Source organism: Melanaphis sacchari, unplaced genomic scaffold (genome assembly GCF_002803265.2).
Source record: "Melanaphis sacchari strain LSU unplaced genomic scaffold, SCAv2.0 Contig0_pilon_pilon, whole genome shotgun sequence".
NCBI classification, from domain to species: Eukaryota; Metazoa; Arthropoda; class Insecta; order Hemiptera; family Aphididae; genus Melanaphis; species Melanaphis sacchari.
The window spans coordinates 12733503-12756861 of NW_020270366.1; the positions used below are offsets into that span (position 1 = coordinate 12733503).

A 23359-nucleotide genomic window follows, 5' to 3' on the forward strand; every position below is an offset into this window, starting at 1 on the left:
ATGGTACTTATATATGGGATTTGAGTGATTTGACCACTGAACACATGACTAGTCATTTATTGTTTTGACATGCTAAAAATGGATTCACAGCTATACGTCGTCTGTCGTATCATACTGTGTTTAAAAGTTGAGCTTAGCTTAACTCACAGTAGATCATGAACTCATACTAAGTGAATGATACCACGATTACAAAGACCAATACGATACAAGGAACACGATACGAAAAATAATGTAGTTGTGAATCGACTTAATAGTTATAGTTTTCAGTAATACCTACATTTTCTTCTATTATTGCGAGTTTTTCAACAAAAAATAAACAATTCTTTAGATATGTCTAAAAAACAAGTCACGTGACTTTTTAATTCTGATTTATTATTATAATAATATAGTATGAGCAATAAACTTTACTATTTTTCATCACATGTTTTTGATTTGCTGGCCTCATCAAGTTGTTCTTTACGTGAAAAATATAAACCTATACATCCATATTTTGGTAAAACTCAGTTTTTTCATTAAAGTTATCCATTTTTAATATACTACGTAGAGATAGAATACAGTAGATAATTGTAATAGAATACGATCGAATGATCCACACAGCAATTACTAAAAACTTGAGCATCAAAGTATAACTAAAATACTTGTATGACATTATCCTATTATGACTTTTATCAAAACCAATAAAATATTATCTACACATTTCGGATAGTCCGATAATTGCAGTATAATAATAGTCGTATAGAATATAGATAGAATTTGTTATATTTTTTATGGACACGTGTCACGTAACTACCTAGTTAACGGATATAATCAAACTTTACGTGTTCTTTAGATAAAAATAACTTACATTTATGTTTATTAAAGCTTGTACATTTACGTGTGTAATAAATATTGTATTTCAATTTTCAGTACACAAAGTGAACGACCACATTGTGAAAAAAATTACACGATGTTAAATTAGTGTGACCATTTCATGAAAAAGTGACCATATTGTGAAATATTTTCGAACTTCACGAAGTGTAAAAAATCTGTTTCCATTTCATGAAATGGTCATCTTTTCATGAAAAGATCAATTTCATCAAGTGGCTACGACATATATATAATATACATTTTATAGAGACAACTGTATAGACATTTGCGAGCAATGTAAAATATTATTTATTACTGTCTTTAAATAACTAAATTCCTCGAAAAAATTGAGTGCCTATCGCCGGTACTCAAGAGAAATTAAAGATAACATGGGTATTACATCGAGAAAATAATATTGTCGCTAATATTTTCAATGGCTGAGACTGTAATCTAAATTTTAATACAAGTTTTCTCATACATGTATATAATTAGGTACTTTCATTAATAAAAGGAAGTTACGGTTAAATCATACTTATTTTTAATTAATCTCTAAAATAACTATTTCTTTCAATCGATTTTTGATACTTTGTTTTAATATAAAAAAAAAAAAAACCCACAGATATTTAAAATATACACCATATGCTTATATTATTATTCCCTACACTCGGTATAATTTTCTAAATATTTTGATTCTTTTGAGCTATTTGTAGGAATGAGAAATTTTCATTTTTTTTTTTTTTTTTTTTAGTTTACATCAATTATACAAAATAATTTTTATTCGGTCAAACAGTTTGAAAATGTAGTGAAAATTCCCGCACGTTTACGTTTATTATATGTATTATATTTTATACAAATAATGATATTTTTAAAAGCAACGTTTTCGAAAAAAAATCAAATCAATTACTTACAAAGACTTCGAAATATTAAAACTAGACTTTCATACTTTGTCATTTTACAGTCTCTATCTAATGTTTTTAATATATTAAGATATCTTCAATTAATAACGATTTGATGTAATAATTTTTTATTAGATTTAACGTGTAATATTTTATGTAGATATTTTACTTTACTATCTATACTTGAAGAAATGTAACATTAATATACCATTATATTAAAGTTCGTGGTGTATTATATTATTTATTTATAATTTCAAATCAATATAAAATCGTGTACTAAATTGTTAACAAGATACCTTAATCTATGATCTAAATATTATCGTTAAAAAATTATGTGCTATTAAGTTTTCAAATGTATTTATATGTCATATTTATGCTATTAAATCATACTAACAATGTACATTAAGTTAGGTACGGTAACTGATAATAAAAATTGATATCTAAGACTAAAATCGTCTAAAAAATGATCATTAATAATTATATTTGTATCATTAATGATAAATAATAATTATTTATTATCGCTCTTCGTTTATAGTTGCAATAAAAATAAAAAATAAAACATCATAAAAATTAATTATGTATCTTATTCAACTTTTACGTAAATACGTGATAATTTAAATACAATATTTTATACAGAGAACAAAATGGTTGAGTTATAACAGTTTATTTAAACCCAGTTCAACATTCATGAAAAAATTGGTTTTTATTTAGTTTTTATTAAACTTTTAGTTAAAAAATTACACAGTTACATAAAGTTAATTACATACTTCAATTTTCAACAACATTTCACGGTAAATATTTGTATTTTTGTTTAGAAAAATATGTAATATGTTGATGCTTAATATACAAAATAAAATATCAGTTAAACTGTTTATGGATATTATTTATGTATAAGTATTGTGTATGCATGCCAGTGTGTGTGTATGTATTTATTTGGGCCCGAGAGTAAAATTGTTCACTAAATGATTCTTGAAGATTATAATTTTATTAATATTGAATAGTTTTTCTTTTTTTTTGTCAGCAGAAATGAACGGGTTTCGATTAATAGTATTATTTTCGATTACAACGATAATATTATTATTAAATTCAGTTGTATCTCGATTCATTCCAGTCAAAAATGGATGGAAAATGTCTGATGACACAATATTAGAATGCAAAGTGTTTAATGGAGTTATATCAAAATGTTACGTAAAATATTATTCGGATAATAGGCATAAATTCACTGATAACAAACTTCCCGCAAATAATTTTAAACCAACAACATCCACGACGACACTGGGGCCTATCCATACACCACTCAACGGACACCCTCGACGACCAAATCTGGGTAAAGGTCGTGATCATCCAAAGCGTAAACATGAGACAATACAGCCAAATCCAACAACGACTACTCCTAGAAGTTATACTATACACTGTAAATGTTCTGATTTATTTTGTAAATTGGATAAATTTGTAGGATCGAATTTTGATAAATGCAATATAAATAAAGATGGTTTAATTCAAAAATTACCTTCTAAAATAAAAAAAGGATTGAGTAACGTGGCAGATTTTGGGAAAAAATTTGGAAAAAAAATGATAAGTCCCGTTGTTAAGACCACAAAAGCTGTTATAAAAAGTGGTTATAAAGTAATTAAAAAAATATATACTAGACTGTCAAGTGCAGTAAAAAATTTAGGATCAACAGTAGGTAAAGTAGAGTCAGCAATAGGTAATGTAGGTAAATCAGTTTTTAAGTGGTTATTTTGAATATAGTTTTTATCATAATGGTTTAAAAATATATTTTATTTAAATTTATTATTAATATTTAATACTTATTATATATTGTTGTACAATAAATATTTCAAAGCCCTATTCTTTTTTACAACATTTTAAGCTTCTGTTATTAAGGTTTTCTTAATTAACCTACAATAGTAAATAAATAGCATATCTGTCAAGTATGATACAAATTTAAGCAAATAATTGTACTTAAGTACAGTTACAATTAAAATAAAGACAACTTTATTTCATAATATAGTTCTAAAGTTTAAAATAGAACTAATTATAAGACATTTGTTTTAAATATCAATAATGGCAATGTGTATTTTAAATTTGGTAAGTATGTATAAATTTAAATTTATTATATTAATTAAAATTGACAAAAACTGAAGTTAAAAATTCTTTGTACCATCTTATGTGAATTATAATTAGATAAACGTAGTCACGTAGATAAATATTTTTCAAAAATAAAACATTAAAAAAAAAAAATCATTAGTTTATTTTTATAAATAAGAACAATTGTTTATTTATTGTTAATTTTTCTTTCTTTAATAAGTCAACAATTTTAACAATTTTAGGTACAATTGGTCTTATTCAAAATGTCTATAAATAACTGTGGTAGTGTAGCATATATAACACTTTTCATTTCATAAACAATTACAAAATATTTAATAAATTAATAGATAGTGATCTAATAGTATCTTATAAATGATTTAGTGGTCCATGATTATTTTATTTAATTTTAATAAACTATTAAACGAATCAATTTTTTTACGTCACTCGGAACAAATGATTATATATATTTACACAGAATGTATGTATAGGTGTATTCTATAATTTAGTAATATTTATAAAAATAATGTTTTTGTTTAGTTCGAATCAAATTGAACTGAAACGAATATTATTTTGTCTAAAGTATATACTGTATTCGTATGTTTATATTTTATTAATAATTATTTAAAGTATTAATTATATATTAAAGATATTTTTCCCATGACCATTTTTGTATATGAAGATTTTTTTTACACATTCGGTTTTCCAATGTCGCAAACATCGGTACACTCGCTTCGTCACGAGACTAAACTTTTGATTACTAGATTTTTTTACTAGTTTTTTTCGAGTCCTGTCTCCGATTTTGGATATTAACTTACAGAGAGTTTTGATAATACGCCCAAAAATGCCGGGACCCGGTTGCAAGACGTGCTTACAATCGGACGCGGCGTCAACTATGCTACACGGTATCACGGAAATCCATTCCTTCATTGCTTATCTATACCTGAATGTGCGCCACTGCTGTCATTGCCGCCTCCTCGCGTCCGTCGCGTTGGCGACCAAAGCCGACCAGCCGGTCGGATGGTTCGATAAAAAAGTTGTCCTGTATCGCGACCGATGTTCACCACAACACATCCGCCTGAAAGACGCGACCGCGGAAAACGTGGTATAAATAAAGTTACCACCTTCACGATCGTGTGCTTTCGGTCTCCTTTCCCTTTCTTATGGTGCTCTTAATCTCTATTTTGGTCGCGCGGCGATGCACAACTACAACACATGGCCCTGTCACCCTGAAGACCTTCCGGAAATCTCTCTGAAGGACCGACAGGAACCGGCGTCTTTTTTGTTGCGGTTGTGTAGATGGTACCGTTGCATTGATGCCCATGACAATAACGGACACACCTCCAGTTTATTTTCCTCAATCGTGAGTTCAAGTACCATCGTTGTTTCGACACCTGCAAAGTCACCATAATCGTCCTTAATATCCGTTATCGGAGTTTCGATTGGCACACAGAAATCGGCTGCAGGCGTTTCAATACTATTTTGTTGTTAAATTGTTAGAAATTCATAAAAAAAATTTTTCATTATATATCTTAATTTTGAAAATTTATAAAAGATTATTCATAAGTAGTTTATACTGGAATCAAAAAATTTAAAAAATGTATTAATTAAATTATATTTACAGATATTTTAAGTTCAAATTTGTATACAAAATGTCAAAATTACTTATTTAAATAATAAATATTAATTTTTGAGTTAAGTAAGTTGATATAATATAATATTTATATTATATTCTTTAATGGTCAGTTTTCCAGAAGTATATACTGCTCTTTAATTATATTTGACAATTCCTGTTACATAGCAAAACGGTACGTCGAAAAAACAAATCAGCTTGCAGTATTGCAAATTAATTTTTCCTTAAATACTATTTTAAAATTATATGATTTAATTTTCTTAATAATACATATACATATAATCATTGAATTTTGGTTTTAATTTGAATTTTGTGGATTGTTCGCGGAATTCGCTTATCCGCGGATGCCAAGCCACCCTATTCCACGGGGAATTGAGAGTAGATACAACGTACTTACTATTTACCTATAACACATTAATATAACATATCTTAGTGTTTATCTAGTTTATATTATATATATTGCTTACTTCAAAACATATTGCAATTATTTAGTAGATAAATGCATACAAAAATTATGTATACATATGATGCATATCTTTATTCATTTTTCAAATCTATTGCTTTTTACTATGAGTTAAGACAATACATTTTTTAAATAAACTTTGGGTTATAATGAATAGGTAGTGATCATAATTCATAAAAAATAATTATTGAAATAAATCAATATTTCTTATTAGTTAATAGAAAAACTATGTCATATTGTTACTTCAATATTTAAATTGTTTTTAAGATAGGAAGTAGGTACTAATAAAAATGTAATTAATATTACAATATCAAAATGCTCATAGATATGTAGTGATTTTAGAGCTAAAAAATAAATATAATTTATATTTAGAAAGCATGAATAAATGGTACCTAATTGATAGGTACCAAATGTTTAAAACCAGTTTTAAAACATCTTTTTAAATTTCAACTACATAAGTTTTTGAGATCTGAGGATGTTATTAAATTAATAAATAAAACAATTCCATAAACAAATTTTAAATTCAAATATAATAAATAACTTAATATCTTATAATAAAATTTAATAAATGTTAATAATTTAAATTTTAATACAATAAAAGTTCAATATAGGTAATATATTATATTTAAAATTAATAATAATATTGTTAAGTAAATTAATATTAGGTACATTTTGTGAACTTTTTTTTTTAATACAAGTGTGTTAAAAAATATTTAAAACATAAAAAATGTTTCAAATTTAACAAAATCAAAGTTCAATTTGTACCTAGGTTAGTGCATATAATACTTATATAATATTTATATCACATTATGTAAATTTAAATAAATTATTACAATATAAGTTTTGTATAATTAATATGATAGTAATATTTAAACAATTAACATAACATTATAAATAGGTACCATAGGCAACTCCAGAAGAAATGTTAGCCCACCACTGTATTTATAAGAACTGTATATTATTAAAAATAAAGTTACCAAAATAAGACATCTACCTTCAACTATTATTTTATAGACATGTAAAAGTGTGTAGTTAGGGGTACGTTGGTCAAATTTCAATGGTACATAAAAAATTAAATTTTAATAAATTAAGTAATTTATAAAATGTTGGTTATAACTTATAAGAAATTCAAAAAAACAAATTGTTTAAAAATTATAATAATCCTTTGTAAAATGTATTATATTACTATATTTATTGTGTAACTTTATTTTTATCCATACAAAATATAATTTCCTTTGGGCATGTAAAAAATTTTCAAAATCTTGAATTAAAAAATTTGATACTTGACCCAAAAAAGGTTAGTCACTTCTGATCTATACCAAGAAGGAACCCCCTACCAGTCATGACTCTGGAGTTTTCCCTGATAAGTACAATGATTACAGTTAAGCACATTACACTGATATACATAAATTAAAAATAAATCATAAAACAAGATAAGTAGGAATTTTCAGTTTATTAAATGTTCTTAACTATAAGTAGTAAATACTTATATAATACCTACCTGTTATTTTATTAATCATGTTTCTTAATTTTAATATATAGATATTTACCTAATATTAATTGTTTAAAATTTATTACAACATTATCACACCTTTGTTTATCTATAAGCTATTTTCAATTTTTTATTTTATTTTTGGGTGCTTTATGCTTATAAATAAGAACAACTACCGTGTTTAATATATATCATTCATTCTTGTTTATAGAAAAACTATTCTCCTGTTAGTAGTTTTTGAACTCAGATTTACATTTTATTATGTAAAAAGTATGATATGTACATTGTACATATAATAATAACAAACGCCATATTTAGAAAATCTAAAGCTCATTTAAGTAATTTGAGCATAAATCATTAATTCATGGAAATGTATAAACGTATATAGTCAACAAGCTATAACATAATTATTAATAATTTCTATCATAATCATCAAACTAACAATTAAGCTAAAATTAGGTTCATAACTGATCACATAATGTAGAAACCAAAATGTTTTTATCTGTTATGTATAAAAATCAATAATTATTCCTAATAAATAATAAAAATCCTCAGAAATATTTTTGATTAATCAGAAGGTAATCATTTTTTTTATTAAATAATTGGTTTATTTTCTGGAATAACTTTATAGGAATACCAATGATTATAAATTTATAAACGATAAACTATTTTATGATCAAGCCATTCAAAAGCTCAATGGTTCAATAGAATACAGCAGAACACAATTTTTTTAGTTTTCTTTATAAATACTTTTAATATAGGCACTAAAGCAAACATTAAAAGTTCATAAAAGATTACATTGTCACATAAACAAAATACAATAATAAAAACAAATATATTTGTTATAATAACATAAATAATAGTTGTTACACTATAAACAAGACTATGTTATACACGCACATAAGATATAGCATTTCTTATTTGACTACTTCATCTCCCCAAATAGTGATACTTATATTTACTTTTAGTGGCCTTTGCACCCATGACATTGGAATCTTTATTTTTAAATATTACTTACAATATACTATCATAAAGAAAAAATACCTTACAATTCAAATAATACAAGTAATAATTATTTTGGTATGATATAATATAATATTATATTACTCGTAATATTGTGGTAACGCAATATATATATATTAAAGGTATATATTTTAGGATCACCTTTGACTAACTCGTTTGTAGATGTATAGAACCTAGTTCTATAAATATTAACTAAGTATAATAATAATGACTTTAATTTTCATAAAATTAATGCCAATAAATAATAATAATAATAATAACGGTTAAATTGTCTGACAGACAGCTTAAAAATTATAAACTAAAAAAACAAATACTTAACAAATAAATTATAGTTAAATTGTAAACATAAGTATATAAAAAAAAGAAAATTAATAGGAAGGCAAATATAAGAAGGACGTGATGAGAAAATAGACTTATGAAAGAGAAAAAAAATTGTTGGAATACAATAAATATATCATGTAATAAATAAATGAAGCTCATGCTCTTCAATGACTTATGTGCGCAAAGATTGTTCAGTAGTAAATGGAGCAAATTTTCGGGTAGTAGACGACTATGTCAACATAACTAAAATTGCGATACGTTGAGATCTTCAACCTGAAAAAATAAATAAACGGCATGTAAAAATATTATATCACGTGCGGCCAACTAATAAATTACGTTTGGCTGGTTGTCTTTATAGAAAAACAATTTTATCAAATGTTTGACGTGCAATGAACGTCATTCAATCGTATCTATTAATAGATTTGCATTCAAGACATTTAAAATTGTTTTGTTACTTCTTTGTATTACCGGATCAATCAAAGGTTATCAAAATGTCGTATTAGAAAATAATTTTCGTATTTCTATAATAATATTAATGCGATAACAGATAAACTAATAATAATGAATAATGATGAATATTAAATGATACCTAATTATCGATGTATTTGTTTTGCTTAATAAATTCTAATATTAACTATTAAGCATTGTTTACTTTTGCAAAGGTTATGGTGTGTTAAATTTTTCAATTATTATGTATGTATTTTTATGTCTATATAAAATTAAATTTTGCAGATAAAATGTCCTTGTAAAGGCACTGTGAGAATGTGAGCAAACTAAATGGCAAGGCAGATATTTATTAAAAACACTTAGCTATGAAGCAGAAATTTATTTTAAGCTTATGCAGTATTCTTTTTTTTATTAAATTTAATATTACGTCATTTTGTATACGTGTTGTTATTGTATATCACAGAAAACTATTTAGGTATTATTTAACTGTCTTACAAATAATATTGAATGGCATGTGTGTAATCTACAAGTTAGATAGTTAAATGTTTAAAAAAGTATTTTTTTTGTGTAACCAAATACTTTTGATTTTGTAAAAACTAAATAGCATTTAATCATAAAAACAAGTTATAAAATAATAATAATAACTTTAAAAAGCAGAACACACCATTTCATTTACATAATTTTACTTGTATTTTGCGTTATAGAATTTATTTTTAAAAGTTTTACTTTTAAAAATCTACGGGGATAGTATCTTTACATTTAATAGATTATAACTTACCATACAATTAATAATGGCAACATATATCACTCGTATCGATCATCGGTGTCTTCGTAGAACACAGCTTCGTTAGGACTATAATACGTAGTCATCACATAAACAGCAGCCTCATATGTAGCCATCATAATGGCTGTGTTAGGTATTTGTCTGACTAGCTGTGTGGTGAGACCGCGGTATAGCCCCCTTGGGCCTTCCTCACCATAAACCGTTAACAGAGTTTGGAAGAAGCTTCGATACTTGGTACCTTCTTCCCGGAGTCTGGTCCTAGCGACCTCTGTATAAACACACGAAAAACAAAACTATTAATTATTACGTTCACAAAAATAATGTGAGTCCAAATTTTATGATTATACTTCATTTATAGATAAGCATTGAATTTTCGAGTTAAAAATAAAATATAATTCATGATTATAATATATTCATATGAAAAAAACATTTAAATTTTTACACGCCTTTTATACATTTAACCTTTTCACCTTTTCTAAATTATAAAAAATCATTTAATTCCTATTTTCCGAATGTAATAAAAGAAAATATATTTTGCGGATTTTACTTTAGTTTGGGAATGAAAATTTACTCTAAATTATTTATACAAACCAGAAACACTGATAGTTGTTTTTTTTACCATGACATATAATAAAGCTTATAAGCTCATTAATAGTTAGGGAAATTTATATTAGTATTTGTGGGTGTATATTTAAGTTCTAAAAATAATTATGTCATAGGCGCTTCTGAATTATAAATTATACCAGGGTATAGATATGAGTTAACGCAATACCGTGAGGATAGGCGATGGACGAAGCAACAGTCTTAGAAATGGCACCGGCCATCATAAATTCGAGAAAATCTTTGGAGGTTTTGGTATTATCTTCAGACTCATTGAGTCCAACACGGGCGGCTATCAGTCTCGCTTTAATTGCTTCATAGATGACAAAGTGCACAACGGTTTCGGATATTCCAAAGTACGAAGCTGTAATACCTTTATAGAAACCTTTTATGCCCTGTGCACAAAAATAATAACAATTTATTTTAATAAGTATAAATAATAACAAAAATATTTTTTATATTAAAAGGATGTGATGGCCACAAGTAGCGTCTTTGTTTTACGAACGTATCGTAGTATCAAAGTTGCGTTCAGCAGTTTCAATTTTTCGTAATACTAAAGCTTTTAATTATAGAAATAATTTATCTATTATCAATTGTAGGTAAGAACATTATTTAAATTTATTTTAGGATTTGTATAATATTAAAATTTTTAAGTAAGTTAAAAGTATATTTAAATTGTATAATATTTTACATATGAACTCATAACTTGCTTACAAATTAAAATATCGTAAAAAAAAACTAAGTGAACTAAAAAAAAAAAAATAAAGCACAAATAATGTATTTAATTGTTTGATAATAGGTTAATTTTCTCTATTATTCAAGATTACTACACAAAATTGGAGCTGTTGAACACAAATTTATTATACAATAATATATTTGTAATAAGAAGACAACAGATGTTAGTTTGGAGTCTTTTTAACAGTAAGAGTGAATCATGGTGTGTGAATATTTACCCCTGTCCTATATATCCTTCTGATACATTGACCAGCGGTGAGTCTTTTCCCATTTTTGTTCAAATCCAACTGTAGTCTAGTTTTGACCAGCCAAATAGGATTAGTTGCTGAACATGAAGCAAAACCTAAAAATTAGAATCATTTGAAAACTCCAAATTAAATTTACAATTTATTAATAAATATATCAATAAAAAATACGTCTATTTTTAAACTAATTCTAAAAGTAACTAAACTATACTTGTACTCTATCTAGTGATAGAACACACAGGAGCTCGACGAAAATCTTTTTTTTACGTATCCTTCTTTGCGATATATAATACATGAAATCGGTCTCAATGACAGTTGCGGGAGGATACGTAGAAGTGGTCTGTTCTCTTGTTGAACAGAGTATATTATACTCTTAAATGTGTATAAATTTAAATAATTTAGAATAATTATTAAAGAATATAAGGATCTCATCATAGATGGAATAATAGATACTCGAATACGTTTGACATCAAATAATTAACCTCGAATGTCTACGTAAAAACGGGATTTTGCATAGAAGCCAAGGAAATTTAATTTCTCAAAAAGACTTATTTATCAATGGTCATGAGCCAAACAAACGTAAAATAAAACAATATTTACTCTTAAGCTTCTATTTTAGTAGTATATTAGTATTTTTTTATCATTATACTGTAAATTAAATGATTAATCGATTACGTAGATAGTTATATTTATTAAAAGTTGAATTGCGCGAATCATAATAACAATAATATTATCTAACTAGTTAACCTAGTAAATAATAATCTTAAAATAACCACTGTATCAAAGATATCTTTAATATTATGATGAAAATACTATAAAAAAAATTAACTAAACAATAGGTTTGTGTTTAAATTTTATCTTTATTTCTGGAGGTTAAACCATCAAATATTATTCAATAGTGATAAATGATAATAAAAGTAAAATGTTTATACATAATATTTAATCAAATGAATTTTATACAGTTAATTCGCGTATTTTTTTAAAAATTTATAGTTATAAATTTATAAAATAATGAGGTTATATATATTATAGTGTATCTGTGTATGTGAATGAGGTTTTCAAATAAAAATTTTTGGATTTTTTAAATATTTGAAAAGAACTATGCAAACGCATACAACTAACTATCAAACAAATGTTTAGGTGGGCCGTGAAATCGACTGGAACAGGTCAAAGCACTAGTGCCATTGAGTCTATTCTATACTAACGTGATATCAACAATATTAAAACTAATGTAATTTGTTTTTAATGCATTTTACCTGAATGCATCAAAATACATAGACAAGGCAAGGCTCTAATTTAAAACCGTATATTTAATTCTAAAAAATGTTATCTTGCAAATGAAAATAAATAAAAAGAACTGCGTTTTATATAAGAATTGCACATAAATATTTTTTTTTAATTCTAGGTATTGAATAATGAATTATAGAATTTAACTCTAAGTTGAAACTTGGCTAAGCACTGTGTTTTCCATTGCATACCGTATACTACGATATTTACTTTATCAGAAATACGAGGTATATCCATCGACATATTTTGTTACCTAAATGCCATAAATCATGTACAATTATGATATAAGCGTAGCGTTTTTTGTCATCGGTATAGCGGCTATACTATAATCCATAGGGACAGAAAACGCTACAGAATACGCACGACATGTGAAACGCGTCGGAAAATGTAGTCTCGGTTATGACCCGTGCCATACATCGCGTTTTCAGTCTAATTCCCAATATTCATTACGCTGAAGATAACTTTTAATTTAACATGCATTTAAATTTGGATTGACTAAACTAATGACAAAAAATGCGGCGTTTATACTCCAATTATTATGAATATAATTTATACTACAAAATATAATGACGGTTTACAAATATACTGCTACTGGAAAAAACACGATGAGAAACGAGGTGTATGAATACAGTAAATAGATCAGGGTTCAATTTATTTATAATTTTGTAATCGTGTCACTTATAACGAACTGAGCACAATTATATTTGTTTTGATTGTTCATTTATGTTCTTGGGATATTTGTGTTTGGGTTTGAAAAACATTTTTTAAAGCTATTTACAAAAATTATTACCTCAATAGCTTAAATATTTTAATGATATTAATTAAAAAATGTATAGAGTATAAAAAAATAACTTAAATGGCATTAGACGATTGTAATTATTATTTAAGTATTTCGACTATTAACATCTAATAATATTCATTAATAGCTGTAAAAAAAATACTATTAACCAATTGGTGAAAAAATAAGAATAGTTTACTCACTTACAAAATTTAAAATTTATATTCGATTTATCAAAAATATATAATATGTACAATGTACATTGTACATGCATTTCCATTACAATTTACAATATAGGTACACTATATTACAGTTATACTGGTATATTTTGTCTCTGCTTAGTAATACACATAACATGCCAAATTTTATAGTAAGAAAAATCTTGTTTATTTTGTTATATAGAAGTAAATTGATTATCATCTAATTAAAAGGTAAAAGTATTATTTAGGACATCTCAAAAAGTATTTTTATATTTATTTTTGAAGTATATTAAGAGCATTTTAAATTTGTACTTTTTCTATACATTTTAAATTGTTCATAATTATGAGCAAGTTTGCTTCAAAATCAAAAACAATGGAAACTATTGATTTGTTTAATGATAATATTTTAAAAATAATAGACATAAAAAACAAGTTTGAATACCTACTTAATATACTTCTTCAATATTTTTTATAATACTTCAAATTAAAATCATGCAATTAACTAAAGAAATATATATCAACTTTATTTATTACATAGTGTAGTTATGAATATTGAGTATTAACAAATTTTATTAGTTTTATTTTCTACGCAATAATACAATATCATATTATATAGATTGTTTTGATTTAATTTATTTACTATTAATTTCGTTCTGTAATAGAACATTCAACCTCTTATATTTATATTTTAACTATTTAAAGGTATAATTATTTTACCATCGCATATATCAACATTACGGTATATGTTAATAATAAATAAGCATGATTTAATTTATATAAACCCGAAGAATAATTAATAAAAATCAGCAAGTATTTAGTAGTAAAGTTATCAACAGAATATAAAAGGAAGTACAAATGAACTGTGGTACATATAATATTACTTAAAAGTAGATAATATATTATCTTCATACCTTGACTTAAATAATTTAGCTCCTAAAATTTCTGATATGAAATTCAATAACCGCTCAGAAGAAAAAAAAAATTGGACAAAAATGTTATTCAATTGTAACTAGTTGCTTATATTTATGGTATACACTATATACGTATTTTTTATAAAAGTTTATGAATAGTTTTATAAATTTGAAAATAATAAGGTTAATTCATTTTAATAACTCAATTATATAAAATGGTGTCTAAATCACTGGCTAGAAATTGTATAAATTAAATTAATTTCAAACATGACTAATTTGTGAAAAAAAAAAACAAATTGTAAAATATATCTTTCAACAAAAATTATTATAGTTGTCCAAATAACCTATGTCATACGTTTAAGAACCATTCACTTCTATGATTTGACAAAACCTGTAGTTTTTTATTGTAAAAAAAAACGAACAGTTATACCAACACAATTGCACAGAGACAAAGAACGTTACTATTATTATTAATAATTGTTAGTGTCAAAGTTATTAAAATTCATTTTTTACTATTCATGATATAGTTGTTGACAGGTTGGTAATAACTACAGTAATCGTTATATTCTTAAAATAATTCAAAGATGAATAAGGATATTTAATTTTTAGTATTTTATATAAAGCCGCTACAAAGTTGTAAGTGCTTGATAAAATATAATTTCATACTATATTAATTGTACCAACTATTATAATTTTAAGAATTAACCTTTTTTGTTCAAGTTGTATACTTGTAAATAACAACTTTTTACCAGAAATGTATGTATTAATGAAATTTAATATTGGAGGAAAGCATCCAACGTTGAGTAGTTTTATTAAAATTCACGTTTTATAAACATTTATTATGAGAAAAGATTACGTAATGATTGAAAAACAATTCCAAGCAGTTTACATTACCTATATAGGATCTAAATAGTAAATACCTTATAACACGTGAATTAAAGCACGTTGCACTTGATATATTATATGCTACCAAAACGGGTTTTAACTGTTTTTAAAATCTTTTTTTCAATTACATATCTGTTACAAATCTACTCTCACGATTCACGGGGTATTCACATTATTGTAAACGGAGTGATTTTGGCAGTCTGTCAGCTACAGACATACAAATGTAAAACGGTGACTACTGTCTGCACAATCGAACGATTTTAAATATCCAATGAGTTTAAGTGATGCGAAACAACAAAATAACGGTGAATAATTCGCACATCAATATTAAAACCTACACGTTGCAGCGCGCGATAAGACCAAAAACACGATCGACGAGTTACGTTCCGCGGAACATAATTATATGTTTGTAAATAATATGTACTAATAAAAATTATTAAAGGCAATCTTCGTTGCACGTTTACGAGCCGGGCTCGACCCACCCCGCCCGACCAACAACTGCATAGCAAACGACGAGTCGGTGTGGTGGGGAGAAAATTTCATACCGAAACACCAGCACAGACGGCGTGATACTGTAACTCGCGCACGGCCTACGTGATGTAAGTAACGTGTACATTTTTATTTACGCGGAAAAATTTATTATAAAAATACGATACTCTCTCACCGGTCCGCGGCACGGGTTCGAGGACGAAGCGACTATGCAGAGGTGAGGGCGTGGGGAATACGACCGCTGCCGCCGTCGTCTAAAACCACTATACGATAAATGATACGTGCGCACGCGCACGCGACAATAACAACATTACAACAACAACAACACACAGACGGAGAAAACGAGGCCAAACGCCACCGCCGCGTTCAAAAAATAAACAAAACACAGAACATATGATTTTTTTTTTTTAATAACCGTTCACGTTGCCGCCATCGATCGGTTCGCGTACGGTAAAAAATGGATGACGCGCGGGAGACCTGCGACAATTCAAAAAACCTACCGACCATCCGAGAAGGGCTGTTTCGTAGCGCGCAATTTTTGGTTACGCAACCGTCGAGTCCCGTCCTCCGATTTTATAAAACCACGACTATAGAAAATTATTCTCGCCGTCGATGAACAAAAACACTGCCCGTGGCCAGAAAACTATAAAATACGATCGTAATCAGACTTCGAAGAATTCAAAAAATATAACAGATAATAGTTTAACAGATCTGCCGAAATAAATTGTGTATATACCTACGTCACGAGAGCGACGAGGTTTGTAAAATTAAAAAGCAAACCGACTGGATTAACTTGTTTCGCTGACGATTCTAAATGCGTATATTCACACTGTGTATATCTGTTCGGTTGTTGACAAATAAAATTGTATGATAGTTCAACGTTCATAACAATTTATAACAAAATATCAAAATATATCTACTATGTAAATATATGTAATATCACTTGTACCAAATAGTCTACTAAAAAAACAAATCGAATTATTATTACCTATTAATGTTACTATAAATAAAATTATTATGTAATATATTTACAACACAAATTAAAAAATTATTTGATTCATAAAAAAAATATAAATAAATTAGTCACTAAAGAAAAGTAGAAATACATTAATAATATGTTAGTATTTGATAAATGTTAATAAATGAACATACATTATATTCTTTTATCAGTATCTTAGACTAAATTCTCGATTTCTTTATAATAATAATTTGTAACACAGTGAATATTGAAAATTTTATATTTTCTTATACATATGTACTCGTGTAATTTTTAAACGTTTTAAAATATAAACATTTTGTTAAAATAATCATAAAATTATATAATATCAAAAGTAGAACTAGGTAAACTATTATTAGTTGCTTTGAAAAAATAAGAAACAAAAGAATCTTGCCAATTTTCGTAAAGAGAATGCATTTTGCATAGAAAATGTAGTTATATAGAGAAATGAAAAGTCGTATTCCATTTTTAGATAGGTACAAAAATGTATGATATAAATATAAGACAAACAGTGATTAAATATTAAGCTAAAGGCTGGATAGTGGGTATAGGGGTCATTTTATAAAGGAATTGCATAATTATATAATATGCTAAATAAAAAAACAGTAAAAACTGATTAATTTAAATTACTATTGCGTAAAATAATAAATATTATTCCCATAGTGTAGTTTAGTTATTTTTTTTAATCCAACAACTGGTTTACGTTATTATCAATTTTTTTTTCGAACACGTTTTAAATACATCACAAACAAAATAGATTATTACCTGCAAAAGACGCCGATAATACATGTACCATCGGTGTGTCCGGGTTAAGTACGGTGTTGAAAAACTTTTTGGATTGTGAGTAGGCCCCGAAATATATGGCTCTGGACGGAGCGACGCCCACGATGTTGGGCACCAGTCCTTTGAACAGAGCCTTGGGGCCTTCGGTTTTTACTATGTGCCTAAAAAAGATAGAAAAATGCCAACTAGATAAGTAAAGAAGGAAATACGAATGTATCTTAATGGCGAATAATTAATTGTTTGTTTACCACTGGGCAACTAAGCAAATAACTTCGAAACTTGTAAACAAGTCAATAAAAAATATAGGAAAAAATTATTTTTACTAGGTACATAGTACATTATAGGTATACTTGGGAATAATACCAACAATTAAGTACTTAGAACTCATGTTGCATGCGCATTTAATTTATTCTTTAATATTTTAATATAATACACATTATAGTACTCAGAAGATAATACCTATTATTATAGTATATGGTTAATATTATTATGTATTATATAATAACTGAAAGATAGGTTTGTATCAAAAATCTAGTACTCTACAGTAGTAATGTAAATTAGAAGTTACAGTTAAATTATTGATATTTTGTTTAACTAATGAATCATGCAAACATGCGTATATATTTGAGATTAGATATTTAATTAAGCAAACCTCAAACGTGAATTACAAAAATGTATTTTTTATACCTATTAATCACCTAACTTTAATATTATTATCTAAGTAATAAATAATTTGAATCTAAATGTAAAATAAATTATCAATATTTTAGATATATTTATATTATATGAACATAATATAAAGATAAGAACATATAATTTTAATTTAATTGAATATATGAATGCATAAATAATCTTGACTATTATAAAGTTAATTTATTTTGAATACTGATATCAAATTAATTATATGAGAATATACAAAGTTTTTACAAACATGTTAATATGTAAATATAAATAAAAATAGATATATTTTGTTATTGGCATTTACACATTTTAATAATTAAACATATTATGTAATTCATTATAATTTGGATTTGTGAATTAAATCATGATTTAGATGACGCGTTAAGCATAAATCTATAACATTTGTTGTCAACGTTGTTTAAAAAAAAAAAATAAGAAAACGTGTAGTATAAATATGCGTTTTAATACTAGTTATAGATACTTCAATACAATTACATATAATTACTAATTATGATAATAAAATGTTTAATGATTTAATATTTAATAGTACTCGTAATCAATAGCTTAGAGCTTTTTTATAATTAAAATCTTCCTATAGCCACAAAATAAGTAGTAAGTAGTACAGTCGTACGCTACTACTATACAATATATTATTATAATCAAAGTTTGGTGTATTAAAATAAATAATTTCTTTTACTAAATCAATAAATATTTAAATAGAGATTAAAAATTTACTTAAAATTGGGATTAAACTTTAACTACATAAAAGGAATGTACCCCATGCAAAATAATGTATAGGAAATTTGAAAATAAAAAAAAATCGTAAAACCCTAGGTGATTAAACTGTTGCAGTCTGTAGGTCAGTCACATTATCGATCAGATAATATACTGTAGACAAGTTCTAAATGAAAATATCACACACACGGCAATGTCAATAAACCTTCCAAATTCATTGTGATTTACTACCGGTCAACCAGTCAAATTATTATATTATGTCATTATATAAGTCCTTGTACATCAAGATAGGTGCGACAGCGGGGCTTTCTCAGTAGCAATTTTGGCTTACGTGCTATTCATCGCGTACACCAACTTTTGTTTTTGTTTATATTGTTGTGCAAAAACCAAAATCCCATTTACAGGTACAATAATAGGCAGCCAATCGAAGATAAAAGAAAAAAAATATATTATCTACCTATCTAATAAAGGTCACGGCTGATATCCGAAGGACAACCGGTTGTAACACACGTTGGTATAAATGTATAAAAAATAATAATGTACACTATATAGCGGACACAGGATAGCGTCGTCGTACTACGCAGTAAATACATGCTGTAGTGCTGTACGATGTTATTTATTGTTCCCTCACGCAGTCACGTCTGCCGTTTGCGCGGGCCACCGAGACCGAGACAGGCTATCTGACGACTGGCGTACGTGAGAGAAGAGTGTAACCACTGAAAGTATAATTTACATGAATATTATTTTGTAGGTACAATGTATTTCTCAATCGTGGTACCAATAATTTAATTTGTGTTGGTGTTTAATAAATTCAACGTTTGGCATGAGAAAAAGTCACGTGTTATTTTGTAAAATAGCCCACGTTTATATACGGTTCAACTATGGATTAAACATGTTTGTTATTTAATCATTATTATTAGTTTAATTATAATCAAATATAATAATGTTATTTTATCAAAATGTACGTCATTTAAAAACAAGAATATCGAATCGAATGTGCAAGTACATTGTTCTAAGAAAAAGATGGAACTTATAAGATTCAAGTAATCGCCAAAAACCATAAATAAAAAAGTCTTCTTGGAAAATGTTTTAATATGCTAATAGTTTTTATTAGAAATGCATATAGTTGTAACTGATACATAACCATTAATCAAGACTAATAATTAAATATTTTTTTTTTTTTTTTTTTTTATTAGTCTTTGGCATACCATATTAATAAATAATAATATTATCAATTATTAAATAACCTCAGCTTCAAATCTAATAATTTTAATTATCTATTGATCAATGAAAGTAAAAACATGTTTGAATTGTATAACCATAAAATGTATAAGTGCTGATTTTAAATTATAGTAAATATTTTTCATAGTTTTAAAACTATTATTTTTATTAGGAACATCATTACTCATACACATAGACACATATTTATAATAGTATTTTATAAATATATTATAAGGACTTTATACAGATAAGTAGTTTTATCATTAACTTAACTAATAATAGTATATATTTCAATATAACATATTGGAATTTTAAATTATTGATAAGCATGATAAAAATGTTTTAATAAAGTACTAAATACTTGGATAATATGGATATGTAACTAAATGATAGGTTTTATCTAATTTTGGTATCTTTATGCACTATTTGTAAATATTTAAGTAATGTCAACCAAGAAAGCATGTTGTTTTTTTTTAGATTTGATGAGTTTGGCACTCATAATACAAAATCTATTGGTTTACAGAAGGTAATGCCGCGTTAATTGGACTTGGTCCATAGACAAACGTCAAACAATATTGGAACTTTTTTTTGAAAATTTGAATGATAGACGACAACCTTTTAAATTTGTTCTGTGCAGTAGACAAGTTTATATTTCTGGTTAATTTTTAACTTAGAAATGTCACCAACAACATCTTGTTAAAAAAGCATCTACTATTATAATATGGTTGCTTTATTAAAACTATAAGGTTATCATGCTTTGGTAATGTTAATGATATGGTTTATGAATAATAATCATAATTGAATATCAGACAGAGTGTAATTGATGTATCAAATTATTTTCTTCTTTGATTTATTATTTTGAAACAAAATTTTAAAATGTGGTTAAAATAATACGGTCATTAGTTTTTGCTTTTCAAGTTTTATTAAACTTAAAAAATATATTTGGATTATAAATTTAACTACATACCAATCTATTTATCAGTTATCAATTTTATTTTATTTTGTAAATTATTTCTAAATTGAATAATAAACAAAATTATTCTTTGTTTAATGCTAATAAAAAGCACAACTTACGAAAAACAAATTTTAATAACATATGTAGAAGTAGGTATGAAATACATCCATATTATTACTGTCACTTATGGTCAGTGTTTTTAATTGTTTAAATACAATTACAATAAAATAGCTTTCAATTCAAAATTATCTTTTAAGTATCACCTTGATATTCAAAATATTAGGTGATGATACTAAGCATACTCAATTGTATAGATTAAGTCATAGAGAACTATAGTTTCCATTAAATGTACAAGAAATTGTACAGACCTAAGAAGTAAGTTCATAGTTGACATGAATTTAAAATTATTTTAGCCTTCAATGCATTAGATCTAAAAAAAGAAATTTAATTTATTGCATTTTGAAGATTGTAAACAAAACAATTTAAGTTTATTGTACTCCAATTGTTGAAATTGCATATGTAATCAGTATTGTAAAAGAAATTTTTTTGTTATTTTTATGTTAAGCTAACTAGTATAATAAAGGTAAATACTATACTTATGTACTTCTAATTTATTAATTTCTATAAGTATATTGTATATTGAATGCATCAACTGGGAATAGTTATAGATAATTCCATCAATACTCCCTATATTGAAATTTTTAGTTTTATAAGCACATACATTATTTATCATTTGATTTTATTAGAAAAAAAGTACTAAGGTACCCAATTTTTAAAATTAATTTGTACCTACATGAGGAATATAACACTATCAATGAATGATCAACTACAATGGTAGATATAGACTATGATTAGGTAATTAAAAAATGATAGCATTAAACAGATTCAAAATTTTTACCTGAGACACTGCAAGAGCCCCATTGATTTAGTCGTCTGGCTGCCTACACCACATTGAGAAAATGTTAGTATTTGTGTGCTGGAGTGTCGACCACCAGCACCGCTCAAGGTGTTATATCGCCGTCGTTGCAACGACGAGATTGTCTTACATGTCATGCGACTACCGCCACTATCTTCAGATGCAATTCTAGGCACATAATCATAGCGTATAGCCCCAAAACTGGAAGATGACTGCAACCGAGTCTTGACCACTTCTAAAGGGCATGTTACCACAGCACCAGTCGTACCAGCCAAACTGGAATAAGTAATAAAAATCATATCACAATCATTGCAAGAACGATAACAACTTGAACAAGTGGTTTGAAAATAATATAATTTAATGTAATTATTACCCTCCAGATACGAGGTGGATGACCGTGTCACGAGAGTATTGTGACTGTGACATACTGACTTCCCTTTAAACAAACATGAAATACAAACACATCGGTCACTGACGTGAAAGTAAGTCAAAGAGGAGTTAAATTGCATCTAAAATCCACCTGATCGTAATTTTGTTGTTTTTACACATACGAATTTAAACGAAAAATATATCAATGGACGCCGATAATATGAATAGAGTATCGTTTCAACGCGCAACGAGTATAAAGTACTTGATCGGTTAGCACTCAGCAGACGACTAACGTACGTCGTACACTATACAGTATACAGCATGACAACTATAATATCGAAGTTTTTAATAATAATAATAGTGAACAAATAATGTGTGCGGTGCGGCGCTACAGATGCCCTATCAAGTGTTCATACAGCGGTGACGGACGTTGTCAGCTGATACGCATGACCAGTGTGACCATCGAAAAAATTGAGAATCTTCTCCTCAATTTCCCGTTTTGTATTTATTTATTTCCTATTCGAAAATTAAACGAATGACACTCATTCCAAAGATTTTTGTCAATCGATTCCATACAGT

The 23359-nt window shown here is 26.6% G+C and overlaps 1 protein-coding gene across 1 annotated transcript; it reads right to left on the reverse strand.

Moving 5' to 3' along the window:
- Positions 1-8772: 8772 nt before the first annotated feature.
- LOC112595681 (mitochondrial carrier protein Rim2) lies at positions 8773-22837 on the reverse strand. The gene is made up of 7 exons (XM_025340982.1): positions 22785-22837; positions 22394-22687; positions 17886-18064; positions 11547-11671; positions 10766-10988; positions 9988-10261; positions 8773-9035 (listed from the first exon to the last, which is right to left on the reverse strand). Exons 1-6 carry the CDS (start codon positions 22835-22837, stop codon positions 10014-10016), a joined length of 1122 nt encoding a protein of 373 aa, XP_025196767.1. The 3' UTR covers positions 8773-9035; positions 9988-10013.
- Positions 22838-23359: the final 522 nt, after the last annotated feature.

What these genes read in the sequence shown, in the direction of transcription:
- LOC112595681 (XM_025340982.1), bottom strand. Translation starts at nt 22,837, where the DNA reads ATGTCACAGTCACAATACTCTCGTGACACGGTCATCCACCTCGTATCT. An exon ending in ATTATCGGCGTCTTTTGCAG is followed by an intron (nt 11,672 to 17,885) that starts GTAATAATCTAT and finishes TCTAATTTTTAG; the next exon opens with GTTTTGCTTCATGTTCAGCA. An exon ending in GTCCATCGCCTATCCTCACG is followed by an intron (nt 10,262 to 10,765) that starts GTATTGCGTTAA and finishes GTGTTTATACAG; the next exon opens with AGGTCGCTAGGACCAGACTC.